Genomic DNA, 22,822 nt, shown 5'->3' with positions numbered 1-22,822 from the left:
TTGTACATAGTAACAGCAATGCTGTGTGATGACCAACTTTGATAGACTTAGCTCTTCTCAGTAATACAATGATCTCAGACAATTCCAAGACTCATGATGGAAAATACTATCCACATCCAAAGAAAGAACTATGGAGACTGAATGCAGATCAAAGCATACTATTTTCTCTCTCTTTTGTTTTCTTTCTATGGTTTTTCCTTTTTTGTTCTGATTCTTCTTTCACAACATGACTAATGTGGAATCAGGTTTAATATGATTGTACATGTGCAGCCTATATCAGATTGCTTGCTGTCTTGGGAAGGTGGGAAGAGGGGGGGAAATTTGGAATTCAAAATCTTAGAAAAGTGAATGTTGCAAACTAAAAATAAATAATTAAAAAAAGAAAACCGCTTATTCACATTCTTTGACTACTATCTATCTATTGAGGAATAGCTCTTATTCTTATACATTTGAATCAGTTCCTTGTATTTCTAGGAAATGAGATCCTTATCAGAGAAACTGGCTTCCCTTCCAATTTTAGATGCATTATTTTTGTGCAAAAACTTTAATTTTATGTAATTAAAATTGTCTATTTTATCTTCCATCATCCATCTACACACAGCTATGTATAAATATTACCTGATTTTATAATATTACCTACTTGTAGCCATCTTATTTTTTCTCTTGGGCAATTTGTGCTTCTCTTTCTCTCTTTTTTTTTTGGGTGAGGCAATCGGGATTAAGTGACTTGCTCAGGGTCACACAGCTAGGAAGTGTCAAGTGTCTGAGGCCACATTTGAACTCAGGTCCTCTTGACTCCAAGGCTAGAGCTTTATCCACTGTGCCATCTAGCTGCCCCTTGTCTCCTCTCCTTTTAAAAATGATTTGTCAATTTTATTGGTCTTTAAAAAAACTTTTTGTATCAGCTTAATTTGGAATGGTTTTATTGATGCCTTTTGTTTGTGTATCATTTTCTTTTCTAAACTTACCCTATCTCTCCTTGACCCAAGTTCAAAAGTGAATCTTTTCTTATAACAAAGAAAACCAGTTAAGCAAAAAGAACCACTACTAATAAACATATCTTCTTCTGCTCACAGAAGAGAGGTAGGGAAGGAGACTGCTAGGGCAGACCTTTACATATGATCAGATTTCGCTGTATCAAATGTTTGTGTTTGTTTTTTTCTTTGTCACAAGAGAGTTCACTCTGAAAGGGGGAAAGTTTCTTTTATAGAAATGAGTGACAAAAAAAATGTGAAAAAGTACTCTAAATTTACATGTACATTTTATATGTAAATGTGTTAGAAAAGAAACAAAAGCAACTGATAAAATAACCCTATGACCAACAATGTATGCAACATTCTGCCTTAGTAGCCTTCTACTTCTCTGTCAAAAGCCGAGGGTTACATTGCATGATCTGTTCTCTTGGACCATCGTGGTTTTTTAAAATTACTCTGACTTTGAATTCTTCTTATGGACTTTTCATTTACATTGCTTTACTAATTGTACACATTGTTCTCATGATACTGCTTATTTGACTCTTCATCAGCTCATACTGATCTTCCCATGTTGTTCTGCATTCTTTATATTTGTCATTTGTTTACTAATATTTTGATTATTTTTTCTTTTCCTACTTTCCTTTGGTTATTCCTGTTTCCCCTCCTAATGCCATTAACATGTACATATTTCATTTTTCTCTCATTAGCAAAGGATTACGATCATAATTTTACCTCTGAGAATTTGACTATAACTCAGAGACTTTTCTCATTTCCTTTTGCAATTATGTCCTTGTTATTTAATTCTAATTTTATCAGATTTTTTCAGAAATAGTGTGCAAATGTCCTGCCTTTTTCTGTTTGCTAGGAGCATTTTTGCATATGTGACCATTTTTTTTGTAAAAGCTCTACGAGCACTTGGAATAAAAAAAGTATATTCCTTACTTTTTTACATTTTGTTTTTTCTAGATATCTGTTGATTCCAACTGTTTTTTAAAGCTCAATCCTACTCTATTAAAATAAAAAATTATACATGACTGTGAAGCCTATTCAAAGGGGATTTGCTGCCTGTTACAGTGAGTAAGGTATTTAATTACTTGGTTCAAATCATTTTATGGAAATACTGTAATTGAAATGAAGATGTTGACTCATTTTGGAGGCAGTTTTGCTGCAGAGCCATCTAACTTTTTTTTTTATTGTTGTTACATTTTAAGTTTAGAATTGTCTCCCTTCCTCCCCACCCCACACTATAGAAGGCCACCATTTGACACAGATATATAAATATATAAAAAACCATACTATGTAATTTATTGTTTATTTATCAGTTCTTTCTCTGGAGGTGGATAGTGTCTTCCTTCATATATCCTTCATAGTTGATTTGAGTATTTATAATACTCAGAATAACTAGATCAATCCTAGTTGTTCTTTGAACAATATTGGGGTTACTATATACAATGTTGTCCTGGTTCTGCTCATTCCACTCTTCACTATTTCATGCAAGTTTTCCCACATTTTTCTAAAATCAACCAGCTCATCATTTCTTACAGCACAGTAGTATTATTCCATCACAATCATATACCACAACTTGTTTAGCCATTTAGCCATTCTCCAATTGATAGGTATCCCCTCAATTTCCAGCTCTTTGCCACCACAAAGGGAACTGCTATAAGCATTTTAGAACATATAGGTTCTTTTCCATTTTCCCCCGCTTATCTTGGGAAACAGAACTAATAGTAGTATTGCTGGGTCAAAGGGTATACACGGCTTTATAACTCTTTGAGCATAATCCCAAAAGATTGCTCTCTAAAATGGTTGGATCAGTTCTAGCAACAGTGTATTAGTGTCCCTATTTTTCCACATCTCCTCCAACATTTGTCATTTTCCCTAGTTAGCCAATCTGATAGGTGTGAGATGATATCTTAAAGTTGTTTTAATTTGCTTTTTCTAATCAATAATGATTTAGAGCATTTTGTTCACATATATAGTTTTGATTTCTTTACTGAAAAACTACCTGTTAATAACTTTTGACCATTTATCAACTGGGGGATGACTCGTATTCATATAAATTTGATGATGTTCTCTATATATTTGAGATATAAGACCTTTATATGAGAAGCTATCTATAAAATTTCCCACTTTTCTGCTTTTCTTCTAATCTTGGCTACACTGGTTTTATTTGTATAAACTTTTAAATTTAACATAAAATTATCCATTTTACATCTCATGGTGCTCTCTATCTCTTGTTTATTCACAAATTCTTCTAAGCATAAATCTGACAGGTAATAGGTTCCATGTTTTTCTAATTTTTAATGCTATCTTCCTTTAAATCTAGGTCATGTGTCCATTTTGACCTTATCTTGGTGAATGGTATATGATATTAGTCTATATCTAATTTCTGCCAAACTGCTTTTCAGTTTTCCCAACAATTTTTACCAAATATTGAATTCTTACTTCCCAAACTTAAATCTTTACATTTGTCAAACACAAGGTTACTATAATTGTTTACTACTGTATATTGTATATCTACTCTATTCCACTGATCCACCTTTCTATTTCTTAGCTACTACCAAATAGTTTTGATAATTACTGCCTTATAATAAAGTTTAAGATCTGGTACTGCCAAACCTCCTTCCTTTACATTTTTCCCCTACTAATTTCTGTGATATTCTTGATCTTTAGTTCTTACAAATAAATTTTGTTATTTTTTCTAGCTCAATAAAATAATATTTTGGTAATTTAATTGGGATGGTACTGAGTAAGTACATTAAGTAGAATTATTTTTATTATATTGGCTCACCTACCCATGAACAATTAATATTTCTCTAATTATTTAAATCTGACTTTCGTTTATATAAAAAGCATTTTATAATTATGTTCATGTAGTTCTGGGTTTGTCTTAGCAGGTATACTCCCAGCTATTTTATACTGTCTATAGTTATTTTAAATGGGGTATCTCTTACTCTCTCTTCTTGTAGGGTTTTGTTGGTGACATGTAAAAATGCTGATGACCTATGTGGGTTAATATTCTGCTACGTTGCTAAAATTATTCATTGTTTCAACTAACATTGTAGTTAAATCTTTAGGATATTTTGTTTAGGATTTGTGCATTCATATTCATTAATGACATTGATCTATAATTTTCTTTCTCTGTTTTTGCTCTTCCTGGATTAGGTTATCAGCATCATATTTGTTTTATAAAAGTAGTTAGGTAGGATTCCTTCTTTGCCTGTTATTCAAAATAACTTATTTAATATTGGAATTAGTTGAACAAAACTCAGGAACAAAATTCATTAGTTAAACATTTGGTAGAATTCACTTGTAAATTCATCTGGTCCTGATGCTTTTTTTGTTCTTAGGAAGCTTATTTATGGCTTGTTCAATTTCTTTTTCTAAAATAGATTTATTCAGGTATTCTAATTCCTCTTCTGTTAATTTAGGCAGTTTATAGTTTTGTAAGTATTCTTCCATGTTACTTAAACTGTTAAATTTATTGGCATATAATTGGGCAAAATAACTCCTAATAATTATTTTGATTTCATCCTCATTAGTGGTATGTTTGCCCTTTCCACTTTTGATACTAGCAACTTTGTTCTCTTCTCTCTTTTTAAAAATCATATTAACCAATGGCTTGTCTATTTTATTGTTTTTTCATAAAACCAATTCCTAGTTTTATTTATTAATTCAATGTTTTTACATTCATTTTTATTAATCTCATCTTTAATTTTTAGGATTTCCAATTTAGTGTTTGATTGGGGATTTTAAACTTATTCTTTTTCTAGTTTTTTAAACTGCATACCCCAATTCATTAGTTTGCTTTTTCTCTATTTTATTGATATAAGTATTTAGAGATATAAATTTTCCTCTGCTTACTGCTTTTGCTGCATCCTATAACTTTTGGTATGTTGTCTCATTATTGCCATTCTCTTTAATAAAAATTATTTATTGTTTCTATGATTTGTTCTTTAACCCACTCATTCTTTAAGATTAGGTTAGTCTCCAATTAATTTTAATCCATGTTTCCATGATCCCTTATTGAATATAATTTTTATTGCATTATGACCTGAAAAGGATGCATTTAATATTTCTCCATTTAACTATAAAGTTTTCATCTTTAATATATAGTCAATTTTTGTAAAAGTACCATATACCACTTTTCTATTCCCATTCAGTTTTCTTCAGATATCTATCATATCTAGCTTATCTAAGATTCTATTCATCTCCCTGACTTCTTTCTTATTTATTTTTTATTAGATTTATCTAGTTCTGAGAGGGAGGTTGAAGTGCCCCACTATTATAGTTTTGCTATTTCCACCTGTAATTCATTTATATTTTCCTTTAAAAATTTGGATGCTATAGCATTTGGTACATACAGATTTAGTACTGATATTACTTCATTACTGATGGTACCTCTTATCATATTGTAGTTTCCATGTTTATCTCTTTTAATTAAATTTATTTTAGATGTAACTTTGTCTGAGATCAGAATTGCTACCCTTGCTTTTTTTGTATCAGCTGAAGCATAATGAATTCTATTTTAGCCCTTTATTTTTACTCTACATGTATTTCATTTTTAAATGTGTTTCTTGTAAACAACATATTGTTGGATTCTGTTTTTTAATCCATTCTGTTTCCATTTTATGGGTGAATTCATCCCATTCACATTCAAAGTTATAATTACTAGTTGTGCATTTCCCTCCATTCCTATTTTCCCTCAGTTTATCCTCTCCCTCTCTTTTTACCCTATCTTTCCTCAAAGTTTAGTTTACTTCTAACCATTGCCTCCCTAATCCTGACCCTAAGAATCCCTTCCTTATCCTCTCCCCTACCTTCTTATTCCTTAATTTACCTACCCTTCTAAGAGTCCCTCTTATCCTCTTATTTCTTGATCTGCATACCCTTCTAAGAGTCCTTCCCTTATCCTATTCCCTCACCCTATTTCTTTATAATTCAAGAAGACCATTATACCCTTCTAGATGTTATCCCCTCTTTAAAACAATTCCCATGAGAATAAGGTTCTAGTACTATTAGCCTTCCACTCACTCCTGCATCCACTGTAACAGTTCATTCATGCCTTGTTTGTATGAGATGATTGCTCCATCTTACCTCTCTCTAGCTAATTTTATTTTTAAAAATCGAATATAAGGAGTAAATAGTTTGGCCTTACTAAATCCCTTATAAGTGGTCTTTAATGTTTACCTTCTTATGTCTCTCCTGATTTTTGTAGGTCAAATTTTCCATTCAGTTCTGGTCTTTTCCTCACAAATATTTTTAAATCATGCAGGATTATACTCAGCTTTGCTGGGTAAGTTACTCTTGGTTGCAAACTCAGCAAAAAAGCTTCAGTCTTTTAATGTAGAAGATGCTAAATCTTATGTTATCCTGCCTATAGCTGCACAGTATTTAAGTTGTTTTTTTTTCTAGTTGCTTGTAGTATTTTCTCCTTAACCTAGGAGCTTTGAAATTTAGCTATAATATTCCTGTGAGTTTTCATCTTGGGAATCTCTTTCAGGTAGTGATCAGTGGATTTTTTCAATTTCTATTTTACTCTTTAGTTCTTAAACTGCAGGCCAATTTTCCTGAATAATTTCTTGAAGTACAATGTTGACTCTTTTTTTGATCATAACTTTCAGGTAGTCGAACAATTCTTATATTGATCTGTTCTCCAGATCAATTGTTCTAATGAGATGTTTCACATTCTTCTAGTTTTGTTTTATTATTTCTTGGTGTCTTACAAAGTCATTAGCTTTCTCTTGCCCAATTCTAATTTTTAAGGAGCTATTTTCTTCTGTAAGTTTTTAAATGTTTTTCTACTTCATTGACTTTCCTTTTCATAATTTTCTTGATTTCCTTATATTACTTTTATTTTTTCCCCTAATTTTCCCTCAACCTCTATTTGATTTTTTTTTGGTGCTTTTTTTAAGTGAGGCAATCAGGGTTAAGTGACTTGGCCAAGGTCACATAGCTAGTGTCAAAGTGACTGTGGCCAGAATTGAACTCAGGTCCTCCTGTCTCCAAGGCTGGAGCTCTATCCACTGTGCCACCTAACTGCACCTCTTATTTGATTTTTAAAGTTCTTTTTAAGGTCTTCCAAGAACTCTTTTGGGGCTTATGACCATTTTACTTTTTTTCTTTGAAGCAGAAGTAGCTGTTTTAACTTTACTGTGTTCTTTTGAGTTTGAACTCTGATCTTCTCTATCATCATAGTATCTATGGTTGGCAGCTATCTTACTCATTTTTTTGGGGGGGGAATCTTATTTCTTGGCTTTTAACTTTGTTAGAGTTGGGCTCTAGTCTTAAGGTATGGGGGATAATATGTCAGGCTTCTTTGTATTGTGCTGTTGTTTTCTGAGCACTATCTGGGGGCCTGGCCTCAGGTAGTCCTCTCCATCTCTGAGCCACAACCAGGGCCCCCAGCAACACTGTCACTGCAAGTGCTTACTCACTGCAGTGCCTCTCATGGCTGTAAGCTTCAGCTCACTCCTCTGCACAGGAACCAAAACAGGGACTCTGTTTCCCTGCAAGTGACCATAACCAGCAGGGCCCCTGCTACCCCTCTGCAACTGCATTCACTAGTGTGTGCTCATTCCTCTTTGACCACAGCTATAGGCTGGAACTGTCTATTCTGCACACATGGACCCCATGCCAGCAGCAATCTTCCCCTGATCAGTGGGGCTAAAGTTCCTGAAGGTGAGGCTGCCCCCTGACACAACTGCTCCCAGGGTTTGTTTGCTGATTCAGCAGTATCTGCCCAGAGATATCTGCACTTTAATCAGGCCAGATCACCACCTAGGGAGGTCAGGTCTTTCCAAACTTCCTCCTAAGTTGTCTAAAGCAGACAACTGCTTTACCTCAACTTTTAATTGTTTCTGCTGCTCAAAGTTCACTTTGAAGCATTATTTTAAATTGTGGGGGAAATTTGGGAGAGTCAAGTAATTTCTTGCCTTATTCCACTATCTTCCCAGAATCCTTCCCTCCTTTTGAGTACTTTTTTTTCTGGTTTGTGATTCCTTTTTTATCTTTTTGCTTGATCTTCTAACATTATTAAATTTTTTCCCTCTTGCAATAGTCATTCTTAAATACATTTAATTGCCTGTTATTTGAGGACTTGTAAGTTTAATATTTGTTTTTTAAAAACCATTTACTTTTAAATGTGATTTAATCCTTGCCTCTCCTTTAAAGCTTTCTAGTTACATAAAGTTCAATGTTATCACTGATCTTCCTGCCTTTCTTGAACCGGCTGCACATGTAGTGTTTTTGTCTAGTGTATAAGTTTCAAGATGTCTGAATCTTTTTGCATTACAAGTTTTACTTGTAAGCAACATATTGTTGAGTTTTGATTTTTTTAAAAATTCAACTTTATTTTCTTTTCAGTTTCAAATTCTCTGCTTCCATCCTCTCCCTGCCCCACCTATTAAGAAGGCAAGAAAATAAAACCCATTACAAATGTATATTGCCATGTAAAACAAATTTCCATATTAGCCAGCTTCTCCCCTCCCCCCCCAAAAAAACAAGAAAAAGAGAAAAAAATATATGCTTCAATCTGTACTTGAGTCCATTAGTTCTCTATCTGAAGGTGGATAGTATTTTTCATCATAAGTCCTTCAAATTGATTGGTCATTATGTTGATCAGAATTGTTAAGTTTTTAATAGTTGATTATCTTCACAATATTAACATTACTGTATAAATTATTCTCCTGGTTCTGCTTACTTCACTTTTTATCAATTCATACAAGTCTTCTCAAGTTTTTCTGAAATTATACCCTTCATCATTTCTTATAGCACAATAGCATTCCATCATATTTATATATCATAAGTTGTTCAGCCATTCCCTAATTGATGAGCATCCCTTTAGTTTCCAATTCTTTGCAACTACAAAAAGAGCTGCTATAAATATTTTTGTAAATATGGCTCCTTTTCCTCTTTCTTTGATTTCTTTGGGATATAGATGTAGTACCAGTATCTCCGGGCCAAAGGATATATACCCAGTTTAATAGCTTTTGAGGGTAAATTACTTTCCAGAATGGTTGGACTAATTCACTAATGCACCAACAATGCATTAGTGTACCTATTTTCCCACATCCCCTCCAGCATTTGTCATCATAGCCAGTCTATGAGGTGTGAGATGATACCTCAGAATTGTTTTAATTTGCATTTCTCTAAATGGTAGTGATTTAGAACATTTTTTTTCATATGCTACTGAAAATTCAGATTTCTTCCTCAGAAAACTACCTATTCACACCCTTTGACCATTTGTCATTTGGAAAATGGCTCTTAATCTTGTAAATTTGATTCCATTGACTATATATTTTAGAAATGAGACCTTTATCAGAGAAATTTCCTGCAAAGATGCCCATTTCCTGCTTTATGTCTAATTTTAGCTGCATTGATATTATCTGTGGAAAACCTTTTAAATTTTATGTAATCTAAAAATATCTGTTTTGCCTCCTGTTATCCCATCTATCACTTGTTCGGTCATGAATTCTTCCCTTATACTTAGATCTGACAGGTCATTTCTTCCATGCTCTATTAATTTGCTTATGATGTCATCCTTTATATCTAGATCATTTCTCATCTTGGTATACGGTGTGAGTTACTGTTCTGTGCTTAGTTTCTGCCAGACTACTTTCTAATTTTCCCAACAGTTTTTGTCAAATAGTGAGTTCCTGACCCAATAGCTGAGATCTTTGGATTTATCTAGGTTACTGTGTTCATTTACTTCTGAATATTATGTATCTAATACTAATTTTTTTAAATTTTGAGTTCCAAATTAGTGCACTCCACTTTGGAATAGTCTCTATGTTTGATGACTTACTTTTTTCTCTCATTTCTTTTTAAAAAACAAACTACATTAAAACATTAAGATAAAACACTTAACTTAAAACATATTAGAACTTCCTTTTGTATCTTACGTCTCACATCAAATCGAACAGACTTTGGAAACCTTTTAGATAGGCCAACACTTACGGTTGCTGCTTTACCTCTGATTGTAAGTTTCTTTTAAAGTGTGGGTTTTTGGTCAACAAATTATTTGAAAGCTTGTTGTTAAGTGTCTTTCTTCTGCAAATGTTTAGATTTGCTAGGAAGGTAATCTGTAGGATCACAGAATTTATAGCTTGAAGAACTCAGCAATAATTTGGTTTTAATCTTCTCATTTGCATAGTTGAAGAAACAGTCCATAGAGGTTAAAAAACTTGCCAAGATCATAGTCACAGAATGGGGATTCAAACTCAGGTTCTTGGGACACCAAATCCATTGCTCTTCCCATTACACCATACTGCCTGAGACCCATCCCCATACCTTTCAACCTTGTGTATATTTTGATTTATCTGCCATCTTGTTTTCACCATTTCTTCTGGGTAGGCTGGCATAGTATATTAGTATCTTTTCATATGTCAATTCATGTTTGAGGCTTAAAGGATCTTTTCCCTTAATATCAAGACTTCTAGAATATAAGGATCATGTACCTTGAGTTCAGTTTGGTTTTTTCTTGATCTTTATTGTGGATTCTTTCTGACCGAAGACACTTCTTTGTTCTTAGAAAATGTCCTCAACTACTTCTTTAAATATAGTGTCCTAGTTTTTCCTCTTCTTGGTAATGCTTGGGTTTCTTTTTTTATCCTGTCTTTAAGACTGATCATTATTTATCTTTGTTAATTATTTTTAAATTCTGGCATTTATTTTCCTGACTCTCAATCTGTTTATGCTGTCAGTTGTTTTTTGCCTCACAGAATAAATTCTGCTTTTTGCTACATTCAGGGATGTTTTATTTCCTCCATGTTGCTTGCCAATCTTATAAATTCTTTCTTCATCTCCTATATTTCAGGTGAAGAATCATGTCATTCTTCAGTTCTTTCAGTATAACTATTATCCATTCTATTTCATCTTCCCAAATTTCTTTATTAATATCTTTAGCTGTGCTACTATCCTTTACCATAGTATTGTCCCTTAGTTCTCTGATGTTGCAGATGTTTTAAAATGACATCTGAAGTTTCCTTGGCTTTGCCCAGTATCTTTTAGCTTCTTTTACTTTTCTTTGTCCTGTTGTTCTTCTTGGAGGCTTATGATCCTTAGGTCTCCTATATAGCCTATCTTTGAAAAGAGTCTGTTTTGCTTACATTGTGAGTACATTTTCTTTTAATGTTTTCTTTTTTCTTCTAGATTTTCCTTCACTTCTGTGTATTTGCATTCCCAACTTACTGTTTTCTCTTCTTTCTTTGGTGAGACTTGTCATTACAAATTCTAGTTTTTCTACTGTGCTCATCATTTTTGCTATGCAGGCCATAAATTCTGCTATCATAATCCTCATTTCTCTTTTAAACCAATGAGGAGCAGCATCTTATCAAGTGCTGGATCACTTTCCTTTGTTTTGCAATATTTATTCATAGATGCCTGAACCCATTTACTAGATCTGGAGAGCACATTTCATTCTGCTGTTAATATTTTTCCCTGTTGATTTATCTGCTTTTGTCAAGGTCTTTGAGCTTTCTTCTTCTTGAGACCTTTGGGAATTTCAGTCTATTCTCCCCCCCACCTCAATTTTCTCCTATTTACTTCCTGGCTCTGTCCCCTCTGATGGAGGTTTCCTTAGGAGCTGAATCTTAAAAGTGTATCAGCCTCCTCCCACATAAGGTAATTTACTGCCATACCAGCCTAGGACTCTACTCACTTAGTGACTTTTGGGTAGACAGAACTGGACCCAGTAGGATGCCGAGCACTTTCCTTCAATCTGAGTGGAGTGCCCCTAATCCCTTCTCCCTCACCCTCTAACACACACATTGTGTCCTGCCCCTCTCCCTCTGTTCCTTAGGTCTCTGGTCCTGTTCAGAGAACCACCACACTGGTGCTACTGGTTGATTTTTGCAGTTTGGGACTCTGTGGCTCTGGGAAGAAGGGATGGGGTTGCATGTGTGTTGAGCTCTATTTCTAGCCCAAACACTGTCCTGCCCCTTTTGAAGCAATGAGGCAGCACCAGGCTTTTGGGCCTCAGGGAACTTCCTCAGTCTAGAGTGCTGCAGAGGCAAGTGGGCTATCTGTCCTGGCCAGAATGGACTTCCATAGCCTGGAGCTAGGATCTCTATGGCAAATGAATGAAACCAGAATCTACCTAGCAGTCGAAAAAGGGAGGAGAGATCTGGGTGTGCAGTTGGGTTTTGTTTTCAGCTCATTCGGGTCAGCGGGTGCAACCTCATTGCCCGACATGGAGTGTGGGCACAGGGCGCTGAGTAAGCTCAGTCTAAATGTCAGTTCATGGATTTTATTTCCTTCTTTTGGATTCAAAGTATCCTAAATTACAAAGACATCTGAAGTTTTCTTTATCTTTGGTTCATAATTTCTGTTCTGGAGAGGTTTCTGTTTCTCTGATGGAAGGGAATCAGAAAATGTCTAGTCTTCCATCTTGTTTATAATGTGACCCTTCCTATTTCTCTTGTTGATATTTCTAGAAGTTTTGTGTCTTCCAGGTTTTCCTGAAGTTACTGTTACAGAGATTAATGGAAGCTGATACTCCAACTGATTCTTTCCTGTAATCTCCCTGAAGTCCCTAACCAGGTGTATTCTTAAATGCACCATCTAAGGTAAGGGAACATTACAGAACTATATTTAAAAAACATACAGACTCCACACAAAGTTAGTTCATTTATTGTTTCCGAACATGTAATACTCATTCAGTTCACTAAGGACTATGTTCTCATAAACACAAGGTAACCAGAAGGAGAGATCTGGAGTTCACCTTGTGTTTTGAGTGTCTGGTAGTAGGCTATAGACAGGGGGGAAGGAGAAGGGAATTGACATTAATATAGTGCCTCCCATGTGCCAGGCACTAAGTGCTTTGAAAATATCTTATTTGATCCTCACAACAACCCTATGAGGTAGATGCTGTTATTTTGCAGTTGAGGAAACTGAGGCAAACAGATTAAGTGACTTGCCCACCCTCTAGGCACAGCCAGTAAGTGTCTGAGATCACATGTGAACTCAGGTCTTCCTGATTCCTAGTCTGGTGCCTGATCCACTGTGCAACCCAGCAGCCTCAAAAGGGTAAAACTCTTTGTCTCCTTTCTATGCCACTCTCTATATCCAAATACCCCTCCTACTACTTCAAGAGCATTGCCACAAAGGATTCAAGAACTGCCAACTACTTCCCTATTATTATCGTACTATGATCCAAGTGGATTTGAATTTCTATCATCCTGTGTGGAAATCCTAGATCTGACTCAGAGACAAAGGAAGAACTGGACCAGCTCCCAGCCAAGCTGTCTGGTAAATATTAAAGTACTTATGGCTTAGAGTCATTTCTTATAACAGGATTTGATTATTACTGGTTCAGGAACTTTGAAAAACTTCCATAGGCATTCATGCATATTAATTAGTTGCCAAGTAACAAAGATAATTGCCATTTTCTTTATTTATAAAGAATGTGAGACATTGACAGATGAAATAGGGAGAGTGAGAAGGGAGGTGGTGCCAGAGAAGGAAAAGAAAAGTGAAAAGTCAAGAGGACAAAGCTTGTTCTTGGTAAAAATTATGAGCTCTATTTTACCCCAGTTCCAGATCTCAGTTACTATGCTATGACCAGCATGAGGTTACCTCACTGGGAAAGATACTTGGACTGAATGGAGTCTATCCCAATTCTATCTCCAGTGCACCTTTTAAAAGCTGAAGCCAGGACCAGGATTTTGGGCCTTGATTTCTACTCTCATGCCTTGCAAGGCCTAAGTAGTGAATGAAATTGTTAAGGCATGGCTAATTTAGGCAAATAAACTGCTTCAGGATACAACCATACTCCAAGCCTCTCTACTCCACATTTTGGGATTTTTAGAGAAAAAAACCATTCTAGGTGTAGAGTGCAATGAAATCCTACAGAATGGATATGCTCTAGCAGCCACTAAAACTATGGAGTCTTTTACAAGAAGGGAATTCCCAAAACACAGAGGCACCATCAAATGACTAAGATGTTAGTGAAACTAATTTGTGTTGACTTAAAAGGCACATGCTGACATATACCTAGCATCACAAGCTTTTGGGGTTAGGTAGTATGTCGACTTTCCAGGTCTGTCTTGTGCTCAGGCTTGCTTCATTGGTATTTTTCTCTAACATTAAAATAAATCAACTCTGTCCTGCTGCCACAAATGACAAGAGGCAAGAGCATAAGAAGCCTAAGCCTGGGATGTATCCTGGCACTCACAACGGACCTGGGCCAAACTCACACTTCAAAAAGGCCATTCGCTGCCCACATATAGTAGGCAAAAAAGCAAATACAGAAGATGGGCAAGCCATCCTTATTAGGAACTAGTCTTCCTGTGTCATTGTCCTGTATTGTCCCACCAGACGTGGAAAGTCACCTCCCCATCTGTAGATTGCTTTGTTCATTTGTTCACTGTTTGTCCTTCGTTCTTGAAGAGGATCATGGCATCAGGAAGGTGATGTCATGACTTGCAAGTGGACTGGATTTAAGTGAGGGAGGGCTGTGCAAAGTCACCAGCCTCACTTTCTCCTCCAGTGCCATCTGAGTCCAGGGGCAAGATATAGATCAGTAAGACTGGAGATGACCCTGGATGCAGTAGGCTTGACCTTTTTAAGCTAAGGTCTTTCCCAGGACTCAGTTTGACTGCTCAGAGTGAGTATAGATAGCCATTGTTTCTGTTTTGGCCAGAAACCCTAAGGGTCTTCCGCTCCCAGATTGATTTTTTTTTTGAGTAGGTAAAAGAGGCCATTCTTTGCCTCATTTCTTACCTAGCCTTAATCACTGAATGGGATTGCTTTAAACAAAATCGTGGACCATTGGAGGGATTTGTACATTAGTTAGACTATCTTTGTGACAATGGCACAAATTCATCATCATAAGCAAGTTAGCAAAAGTCCCCTGACTCCTAGTCTAGGCTTCTTTGTCCTATACAATGGTTTAGCAAATCTGAATTCACATCTGACAAATTCACCAGGGTCACTATTCATCCACACAGAGTAGAAGCAGTCTGTTGTAATGGAAAGAATGCTAGATTTATAGGTCAAGGACATGACTAAAGGTCCAGCTCTGCTCCTTACTACCCATGTGACAAGTCTGTCACCTCTCTAGGCCTCAGTTTCCTCACCTATAGAATGAGTAGATTGAACTAAGGTTCCTTTCAGCTCTAAATCTGGGATCTTCTATTGTTCTTGACCTACAGTCTATAGGACCCATTCTTTGTGTTGACCTCTGTAGTGGGAAGAGAAAGCTCTCCATTCTCTTTTCATGGGCCCTGTGTGGCCTGGGTAAGAACGCCATAAGGCAAAGGAATGCCTTAGAACAAAGCCTTTCCTTTGTGTAACACTGACTTGTCTGTCCATGTGAGCCCACAGCCTCATCCAAATCAGTAGCATGTGCTAAGCCACATCTTGCCACAATCTATCTACCTTTACTTGCTTAAATACTACAAAAGGCAGAAGAGTTCACTTTCCTTCCTAGGCCCATGATCCTTAGGCCCATCAATCAGATCCTTGAATCATAATCATAGAGCAGGAAGGGTCTCCAGAGAGAATTGGGGCACAGTGTTAAAAGCTAGAAGGGATCTGGTTCATCTGGTTCAGTGACAAGCTCCCTTTCACAAGACAGGGTTTTTTTTGTGCATTCTTAGAATATAACTTTTTGAAAAGTTGTTTTTTTTCAAATTATATTTTCAATGGTACCAGAGAGCTTTCACACTGACCTCATTGTACTATTTTATATATTATTTAATTTAGGCAAATCATTTTAGTAGTAAAAATAAATAATCATTGTCTCTAGAAGACCCTTGTCTTCTACCATCAGTGTAAATGGTAAATTGAGCTTAACTATTAATTTTTACTTTGGAAGGTAGGGTAGTTTAGGCCTTACAGGGATTAGGTACTAGAAAAGGACAAAACAATGGTAGGATAAAGAGAAAATAGACAGCAGCAAAGTGTGTGTGTGTGTGTGTGTGTGTGTGTGTGTGTGTGTGTGTGTGTGTGTGTAAGTGGGAAATAACTAAATGAAGACAAGTAGAAAGATAGAAGGCTTAGGTGTGGGCACACTTTAAGGGAGGAGAAGAAAGGAATATGAAAGCTCTGTTCATCTCTAAAGCTAATGATTTACTAATGTTTGCCCATTAATGAGATGATTCAACACTCAGGCATTCACATTAATTAGTTTTGGCTAAAGGATGATAGGCATACATAATATCTTACTAGCAAGCCACTAACACCCAGTCTCTTGCATTTTATAGATGGGAAAACTGAGGCTGAGAGAGGAGATATGACTTAATAGAGAATTAATGGCAGAGCTAGAACTTAGATCCTGGATCTCCTAACCCCCAGGCCAGTACTCTTTCACTGCTTGGGATCAACTAACATGATATTGAACTGGTTTGGAGATCACACTCTGCCCAGGATTCAAAACCCTCCAGAATTGCTCTTAACCTGTTTGAATCTCCCACAGGATGGCCCTTTTACACATCTCTTGTTTCAGCCAGTCTGCCCTACTTATCACAGTACACATCTTGCCCCCTCTTAACTCCTGACTCTATACTTTTATTTGCACCATCTTCTCTACTTACAATGTCTTTCTCTGTCAACCCTTAAATGTCAAAATCCTCTGACTTTTCAAAGTCCTTCTCAGATACCAGCTCTACATTAGAAGGCAGCAAGTCTTCATCTTCATGGCTGGAGCCGAGTTCTTCTTCTGTGAACTCTCCTAACATTTTATATCACTTTTTTTTTAAAGAGACCTGTGATTTCATTAGTCTTGGGAACTCTTGGTGAGAAACTTTAACAATTCGGTTGGACACCTTTTCTGTATCTTCTAGTCTTAGAGGGTTGTCTAGAATAGTACTTCTTAAACTGTGAGTCACAGTTTAAGGCGAGGTGAAAGGGTTGAAAGTGTAAAAAGTTTAAGAAGCCCTGGTCTAGAACACTAAGGGGCTGCCCAGGGTGAAACAGCCTGAATGCCATAGAGGTGGACCTCAAATCCGGGGCCTGCTGACTCCAAGGACAATTCTCTGTCCCATACATCACCCTGGCTCTATTACACTCAACCTGATAGTTATATTTTAGGCTTATCCCCTACACCATCCCCACTAGAAGGTAAGTTCCTCCAGGACAGGGATTCAGTTATTTTAATTTTAAATATTATAATTTATAACATAGTACCTGGAACATGGCATTTGCTTGGTCAGGATGCACTGAAGAATTATTTTCATTCTCCAGCCGGGAAAACTGAGTTTAGCAAACTTGGCCAAGGCACTATATTAGTCAAATGAGATAATGTATGTATAGCCCTCAGCAAACCTTAAAACAACACTATGTAAATGCAAGCTTTTATAAATAATTTTTCAGGCTTTCAAGTGCTACAACTATCACCTTCATCTTAGGACATCAGCGGCCACAATCTCACAAATATCTGGTAATGACTTCAGGCTCTGAGGTCTGTGTTTTGTTCTGGTGCTTCCAGATCTCTGGCTCATCTGAATGGAAAAGGGAGATAATCACAGAAAGAAAAGGGAAGGCAGCAACAGGCCAATCCTCAAAGGAAACCATACATTCTGATGAAGGTACAATCTATCTTAAACCAACAACGTTGAAAGAAAATGGGTCTGAAAAAAGAAAGCACACGAATTGCCCAACAGTGACAGTGAATAAAGAAATATAAGAAGCTCAGGTCCTCAAGCAAACTTAGGTAGGGCTAGACTTGCCTCTCAGGTAACTTTGACAGCCTGAAAGTAGGGGAAAGGGCAAACAGCTCTGGCGCCATTCCCAAGACAATCTAAGTGAGTAAAAAGGTGAGGCTGGAATCACGCTGCTAGCTAACTACTCTATCATTGACTGAATAACAACAACTTAGCAATCCAGCATCCGGAAGCCTAGTAAAGTCTTCACTAGCAAAATGAGGAGAAGGATATTTTTAAATGGCAGGACAAAAATCCATACCGGCTTATCTGCCTTGTGTGGTGATAGAGGCTAAAAAGCATCAGAGTAAGAGGGAGAGAATCTCAGAGCATCAAGGAAGGAACAGATGAGGGGCATCTAGTCCAATCCTTCTACCTAGGGAAGGAATCCCCCCCCCCTTCTTAAACTCCTAGCTAGGTATCTTCAGCATGTCAGTAGCTACTTAACAGCTACAAAGTCTAGCACCTAACAATACCAGTGGATCAAAGACAACTCTTTCCATTTATAAGCAGTTGCAAATCCTACTTTCAAAGGAAACTTTCAGTCATTCAGATCACTTATTTCTATAGGCCCCAGGGCTAGTTTAAAATGTTTGTAGTTAATCTTGAGGAGGATTACCCTAATTTCCATTAAAGAACTGGAATTCCATCTTGGGTTAAAAATCTCTGGTAATGAGACAGCTGCCATATCTCACCAACATAAACACAAACCTTTTCTATTCTTTTGTCAAAATGCATAAATACCACTCGGGTAAAAGCAAAACAAGCCATCCCACACTTTAAGACTTCAAGTACTCTCCTCACACTTCTGTGAGATAATTGTCCCTATTTTTACAAATGAGTAAATTGAGGCTGGAAAGGTTACATCCATAAAGGGTAAGTCTGAAAGGTTAAAGTCTACTGTCTGCCTTCTTTCCACTGAACCATTTTCTTTTACTACTGAGGGGGGAGGGAAACCAACACACCAAGTTTACTGTCAAGTACAGCTGGAAGGGAGACAAGGACATACAACTTCATAACAACCCTGAAGCCAAACATGGGGAAAGGAAGTTATAATGGACTCTTATAAAGCAAAAGATAACAAATCCGCAATAAGAATAACCAGCCCTTCCCTGTCCCCATGTTAAAGTATGATTAGTCATCAGTAAGCATAGTCAGTTTAGGAAGAAGAAAAAACCGGTGTAATCCATAGCTTTGAAATCTCCTAGGCTCCACAGAATGAAGGGGGGAGGAGAGTCTGGCGGGATTGGCAGCCTTACTATTCCACATATTTCCTTGGGTCTTATGATGCTCATAATCCTTGTAACCCCTTTGTCTCCTCATATACTAAAGTTATATATATGTAAAGGTATACATGCATGACTCAAAATTTTAAAACCAGGAATATAGCAAAAATTCTGAACATACCCTGAGATTCACATCAAGGTTTCCTGATTCCAATCTTTAGTGGTCTTTCTATTACACTGTTACTCTTATGCAGGGTTTAGGACTAGAAGAGGTTTTATAAATAACTTGCTCTTAACAACCTTTTTTTAAAAAAAAAACAGAGATGGAAACTGAGGCTCTAAGAAGTTAAGGGCCTTGCCCAAGGTGACATAGGTAGCAAGTTAGTAGCGAAGCCAGAATTCAAACCTAGGTCCTCCAACTCCAAATCCAATGTTCTTTCCACTGGATCACCCTCTAAAAAAAAATTATAAAACCATAGATGGTTAAAACTGGAAGACACCTTGGAGGTCACCTAGTCTAACCCCAGAACTTTCTCCATCATACCATCTGCTCTCTGTGAACACTGATATATCAATTGGTATTAAGAATAAAACTTTAAACTTTTCCGTCATCATAAGATATGAACTACCAAAGTCTACCTCATTTTCTCAGTTCAGTTCCACGAAACCACCCTCAACTTGAACCATACAAAAACCACATTTATATCATTTAGGTAGTGTGGGTACCAAGAATGGATTATTAGAGACAGATTAATTTGTTTTCGTTTTAAAATGTGGTTATCATTAGGCTATAGGTAAAGATGGGATGAGCTGCAGAAAGAGAAAACATCCCATGGATTCCCATCCCATTTATGTAAAGTTCTTCCATAAAAATGCAGTCAATCCCTTAAACCAGGGGTGGGGAACCTGTGGGCTCCAGGCCACACGTGGCCCTCTGGGTCCTCAAGTGCGGCCTTTTGACTGAATGCAAACTCATAGAACAAATCCAGGGCTGCACTTGAGGACCCTAGAGGGCCACACATGGCCTGGAGGCCACAGGTTCCCCACCCCTTCAGCTTAAACCAAATGACCCTGAAAAATTTGTTGGAGGAGGAAGAAGATGCCTCTGTGTGTTAGAGGGGAGAAGCACTTTGCTAAAGACTTGTTTATTCTTTTCATGTTATCAGTAGAAGTTACTGAAAATGAACAATATTTACCAGGTCTTGACATCTTATAAAAGGAAAGACTGGTGACACAAGACATCTTTTTATATGTAACCATGAATAAGCTATTTCCTCTCTATGAGCCTCAGTGTCCCCATCTGCAAAATGGAAACACAAGTTTAAGATATCTCTTAGCATCACAACATTTATTCTAGTAGGTTTCCAAGAGCCCTTGTAGTTCTAACCTTCTAGGAATGTTCTATTCCTTCCACATATAAAGTATGCCAGTGTAGAGCAGGGGGGCAGATGCCTATCAGGGCTGCCTCATTTCTAAGGAGCTGAAGAATCCCAGGAAGAAAAATTCTGTGATTTTATTTAATCCTGCATATTTTTTGAGACTCCGCTTTGAGTGTGTGTGGAGAGGCTGAAAGTCATAAAGCTTTCAAGGGTCCTTTTAGGTTATCGGTGAAGGTGCCCTCACCAAACAGGCTTCAGTGAAAAGTGAGGGTTTGTGCTTCTCGTGGACAAGCTCATGCGGCGATGCTGTTATCATAGGCGAGAGGGCAAGGGCTGGACGAATGACAGTGGCCAGCAGAAAGCGCCAGCCTGCATCTCAGCGCCGGGAGGGCTGGACGGGGCCCGCCGGTCTACGCTGCAGACCCTGGCACAGCACTGCGTGCCCCGGCCCGGCCCGGCACTCACCTCGGTGATGATGGTGGTCAGGTAGGTGTCCTGGTTGTACTCCCAGCCGTCCAGGCAGGGCTCCAGCTCCACCTGACTCAGGTTCACGTCCCTCCCGGGCAGCAGCCCCTGGGCCGAGAAGTTGGTGAGCGCGGCGAGCCGGTAGCGCCGGCACTGCCTGACCATCTCGCGGCCGTCCTGCAGCGGGAGACTGTGGTTCCGCCACTCGCCGCTCAGGTTCGCCGAGGCGGGCACCCGGCAGTGGTGCTCGGGCACCGCCGCCAGGAACACTATGGAGATGCCATTGAAGCCGTTGGGGATGATGCTGGCGCTGAGCAGGAAGAAGATGAGGCGCTGGAAGGGTCCCCACTCGCCCAGGAAGGCTGTCACCTCGTCGTAGTCCCGCATGTCGCGGCGGCCCGGGCCAGGGAGGGGGCGCGCGAGCGGAGGAGCAGCCGGAGAGCGCGTGCGCGGAGGGCAGGAGGGCGGCCCGGCCAACTACAGGACCCGGCAGACTCAGCGCGCCCGGCCCGTCTCGCACCGGCCTTAAGTAGCAGGGCGGAGCGGAGGAGGAGCGGGCTCCGAGGCCGGGGGCGGGCCTGGGGCGGGGCTACCGACCCTTCGTCTTCCTCCAGCTGTGACCGAGGCCGGGCTTCCACCGTCCCAGCCAGGAGGACAGAAGCGTCTCTCCAAAGGCCGGGGCGTGCCGCGCGCAGAGGCTCCTTGTCCAAGTCTGGGGCGAGCCCCTGCGGAGAGGTGGCTGCGATTGGCTGGTCCTGGAGAGAGCAGGAGGAGAGGGCGACCTCGTGGTGCTCCCGGACCAAGGGGACGCTCCAGTTAAAGGAACCACCTGCAGCCGCCTGCAGTCTAAAGGTGAGGTTTCCTGAAACCCTTCAGAGAGAAGGGGTTGCGGAGCAGGCTCGGAGCTGTGCGAGTGCTGTCAGGTTCAGTTGCTGCCTTGGTCAGTTTTGCGGAGCTTTTACCTTTTCTATCTTGTTGCAAGGATGGCTTCCGATTGGAAGAGGATTCAGTATATGGAGATGGAGGTGTTGTAAAAATAAATGTAAAGAAAATCAAGAAAGAAAATAGACTCAGCAGTGGATAGAGCACGGGCCCTGAAGTCAGGAGGACCTGAGTTCAAATTTGACCTCAGACCAAACACTTGACACTTACTAGCTGTGTGACCCTGGGAAAGTCACTGAACCCCAATTGCCTTAAAAAAGAAAATAGACTCAGAATCTTCCACCTATTGAGCGCAGTATTCAGCCCCGGTCCTCAAATTTTCAGCCCTTAGTTATTGAATGGGCGTTGCCTCAGACAAATTGAGGCTTGGGAAAGACCTTAATTTAGAAAGGCCAAGGTCATCCACTGCATTTTGGGCCATCTCTTGCCACTGCACTTCGGTGGCTGGAGAAGAGAGTGAGGTTGATGACTTTTCGAAACTCTGCCTCACTTAAATCCAGTTCACATCCAAATCAAGACAAAGGTTGAGGGTTTTAAACAGCCCTTAGTTTCTTCAGAGGAAAGTTATAAACTTGCAAGAAATAATGGAGTGAAATGAGCAGAACCAAGAGATCACTGTATATAGTAACAGCAGGGTTGTTGGAAGAACATCTGTGAACCTCTAAGTTATTTTGAGTAGTATAAATACTCAAATCAACTACAAAGGACCTATGAAGGAAGATGCTATTCACCTCCAGAGAAAGAACTATTAAATAGAACCATATATAGTATAGTTTTATACACACACACACCTGTGTCTAATGGTGGCCTTCTCTAGTGCAGAGTGGAAGAAAAAAAATAAGTGCACAATAGAAAACAAAAGAAAACTCGGGAAATACAGAAAACTGGGTAGCTTTGAAAAGAATGTGTACTATTCATTACATAGTTTTTTAAAAAAAGTTAATAGCGTAAAATGGCGATTCGTGGCTTCATATTGAATCTTCTTTTTGTGTTGTGCTGTGTACGTGTAAGTGGCTTTTGGGTTTTTTTGGTCTTTTTGCATTTAAGTTCAAAATCAGTAAAATAAAACGAAAAGCTTAAAAAAGGAAAGTTGTAAATGGAGATCTTTCTTAAGTTACCATTCCCTCACTGGACTGGCCCTTGAAAGCAATCCTGACATTATAGGCTTTGAAATGAAAGCTGTTTAGGCA

The 22,822-nt window shown here is 38.4% G+C and overlaps 1 protein-coding gene and 1 long non-coding RNA gene across 3 annotated transcripts in view; one reads left to right on the top strand and one right to left on the bottom strand.

The window, feature by feature from the left end:
* Positions 1–21,184, bottom strand: part of LOC110211701 (organic cation/carnitine transporter 2-like) — a 58,369-nt gene extending 37,185 nt beyond the window's left edge. Inside the window, exon 1 of one of the 2 annotated variants that reach the window (XM_078150370.1) lies at positions 20,691–21,184. In XM_078150370.1, coding sequence (XP_078006496.1) covers positions 20,691–21,077 — 387 coding nt within the window. In that variant the 5' untranslated portion in view covers positions 21,078–21,184. The remainder of the gene's footprint in view (positions 1–20,690) is intronic. The other variant, XM_020991139.2, reaches the window with a different exon arrangement.
* Positions 21,185–21,280: 96 nt separating this feature from the next.
* Positions 21,281–22,822, top strand: part of LOC144455948 (uncharacterized) — a 69,348-nt gene continuing 67,806 nt past the window's right edge. The window contains exon 1 of the long non-coding RNA XR_013484833.1: positions 21,281–21,542. This is a non-coding gene — a long non-coding RNA (uncharacterized LOC144455948). The remainder of the gene's footprint in view (positions 21,543–22,822) is intronic.

The sequence above is a fragment of the Phascolarctos cinereus genome, unplaced genomic scaffold (genome assembly GCF_003287225.1).
Source record: "Phascolarctos cinereus isolate Bilbo 61053 unplaced genomic scaffold, phaCin_HiC Scaffold_2;HRSCAF=192, whole genome shotgun sequence".
NCBI classification, from domain to species: domain Eukaryota; kingdom Metazoa; phylum Chordata; class Mammalia; order Diprotodontia; family Phascolarctidae; genus Phascolarctos; species Phascolarctos cinereus.
Note: the sequence above shows the minus strand (reverse complement) of the source record. Positions and strands in the feature narration are given on the sequence as shown.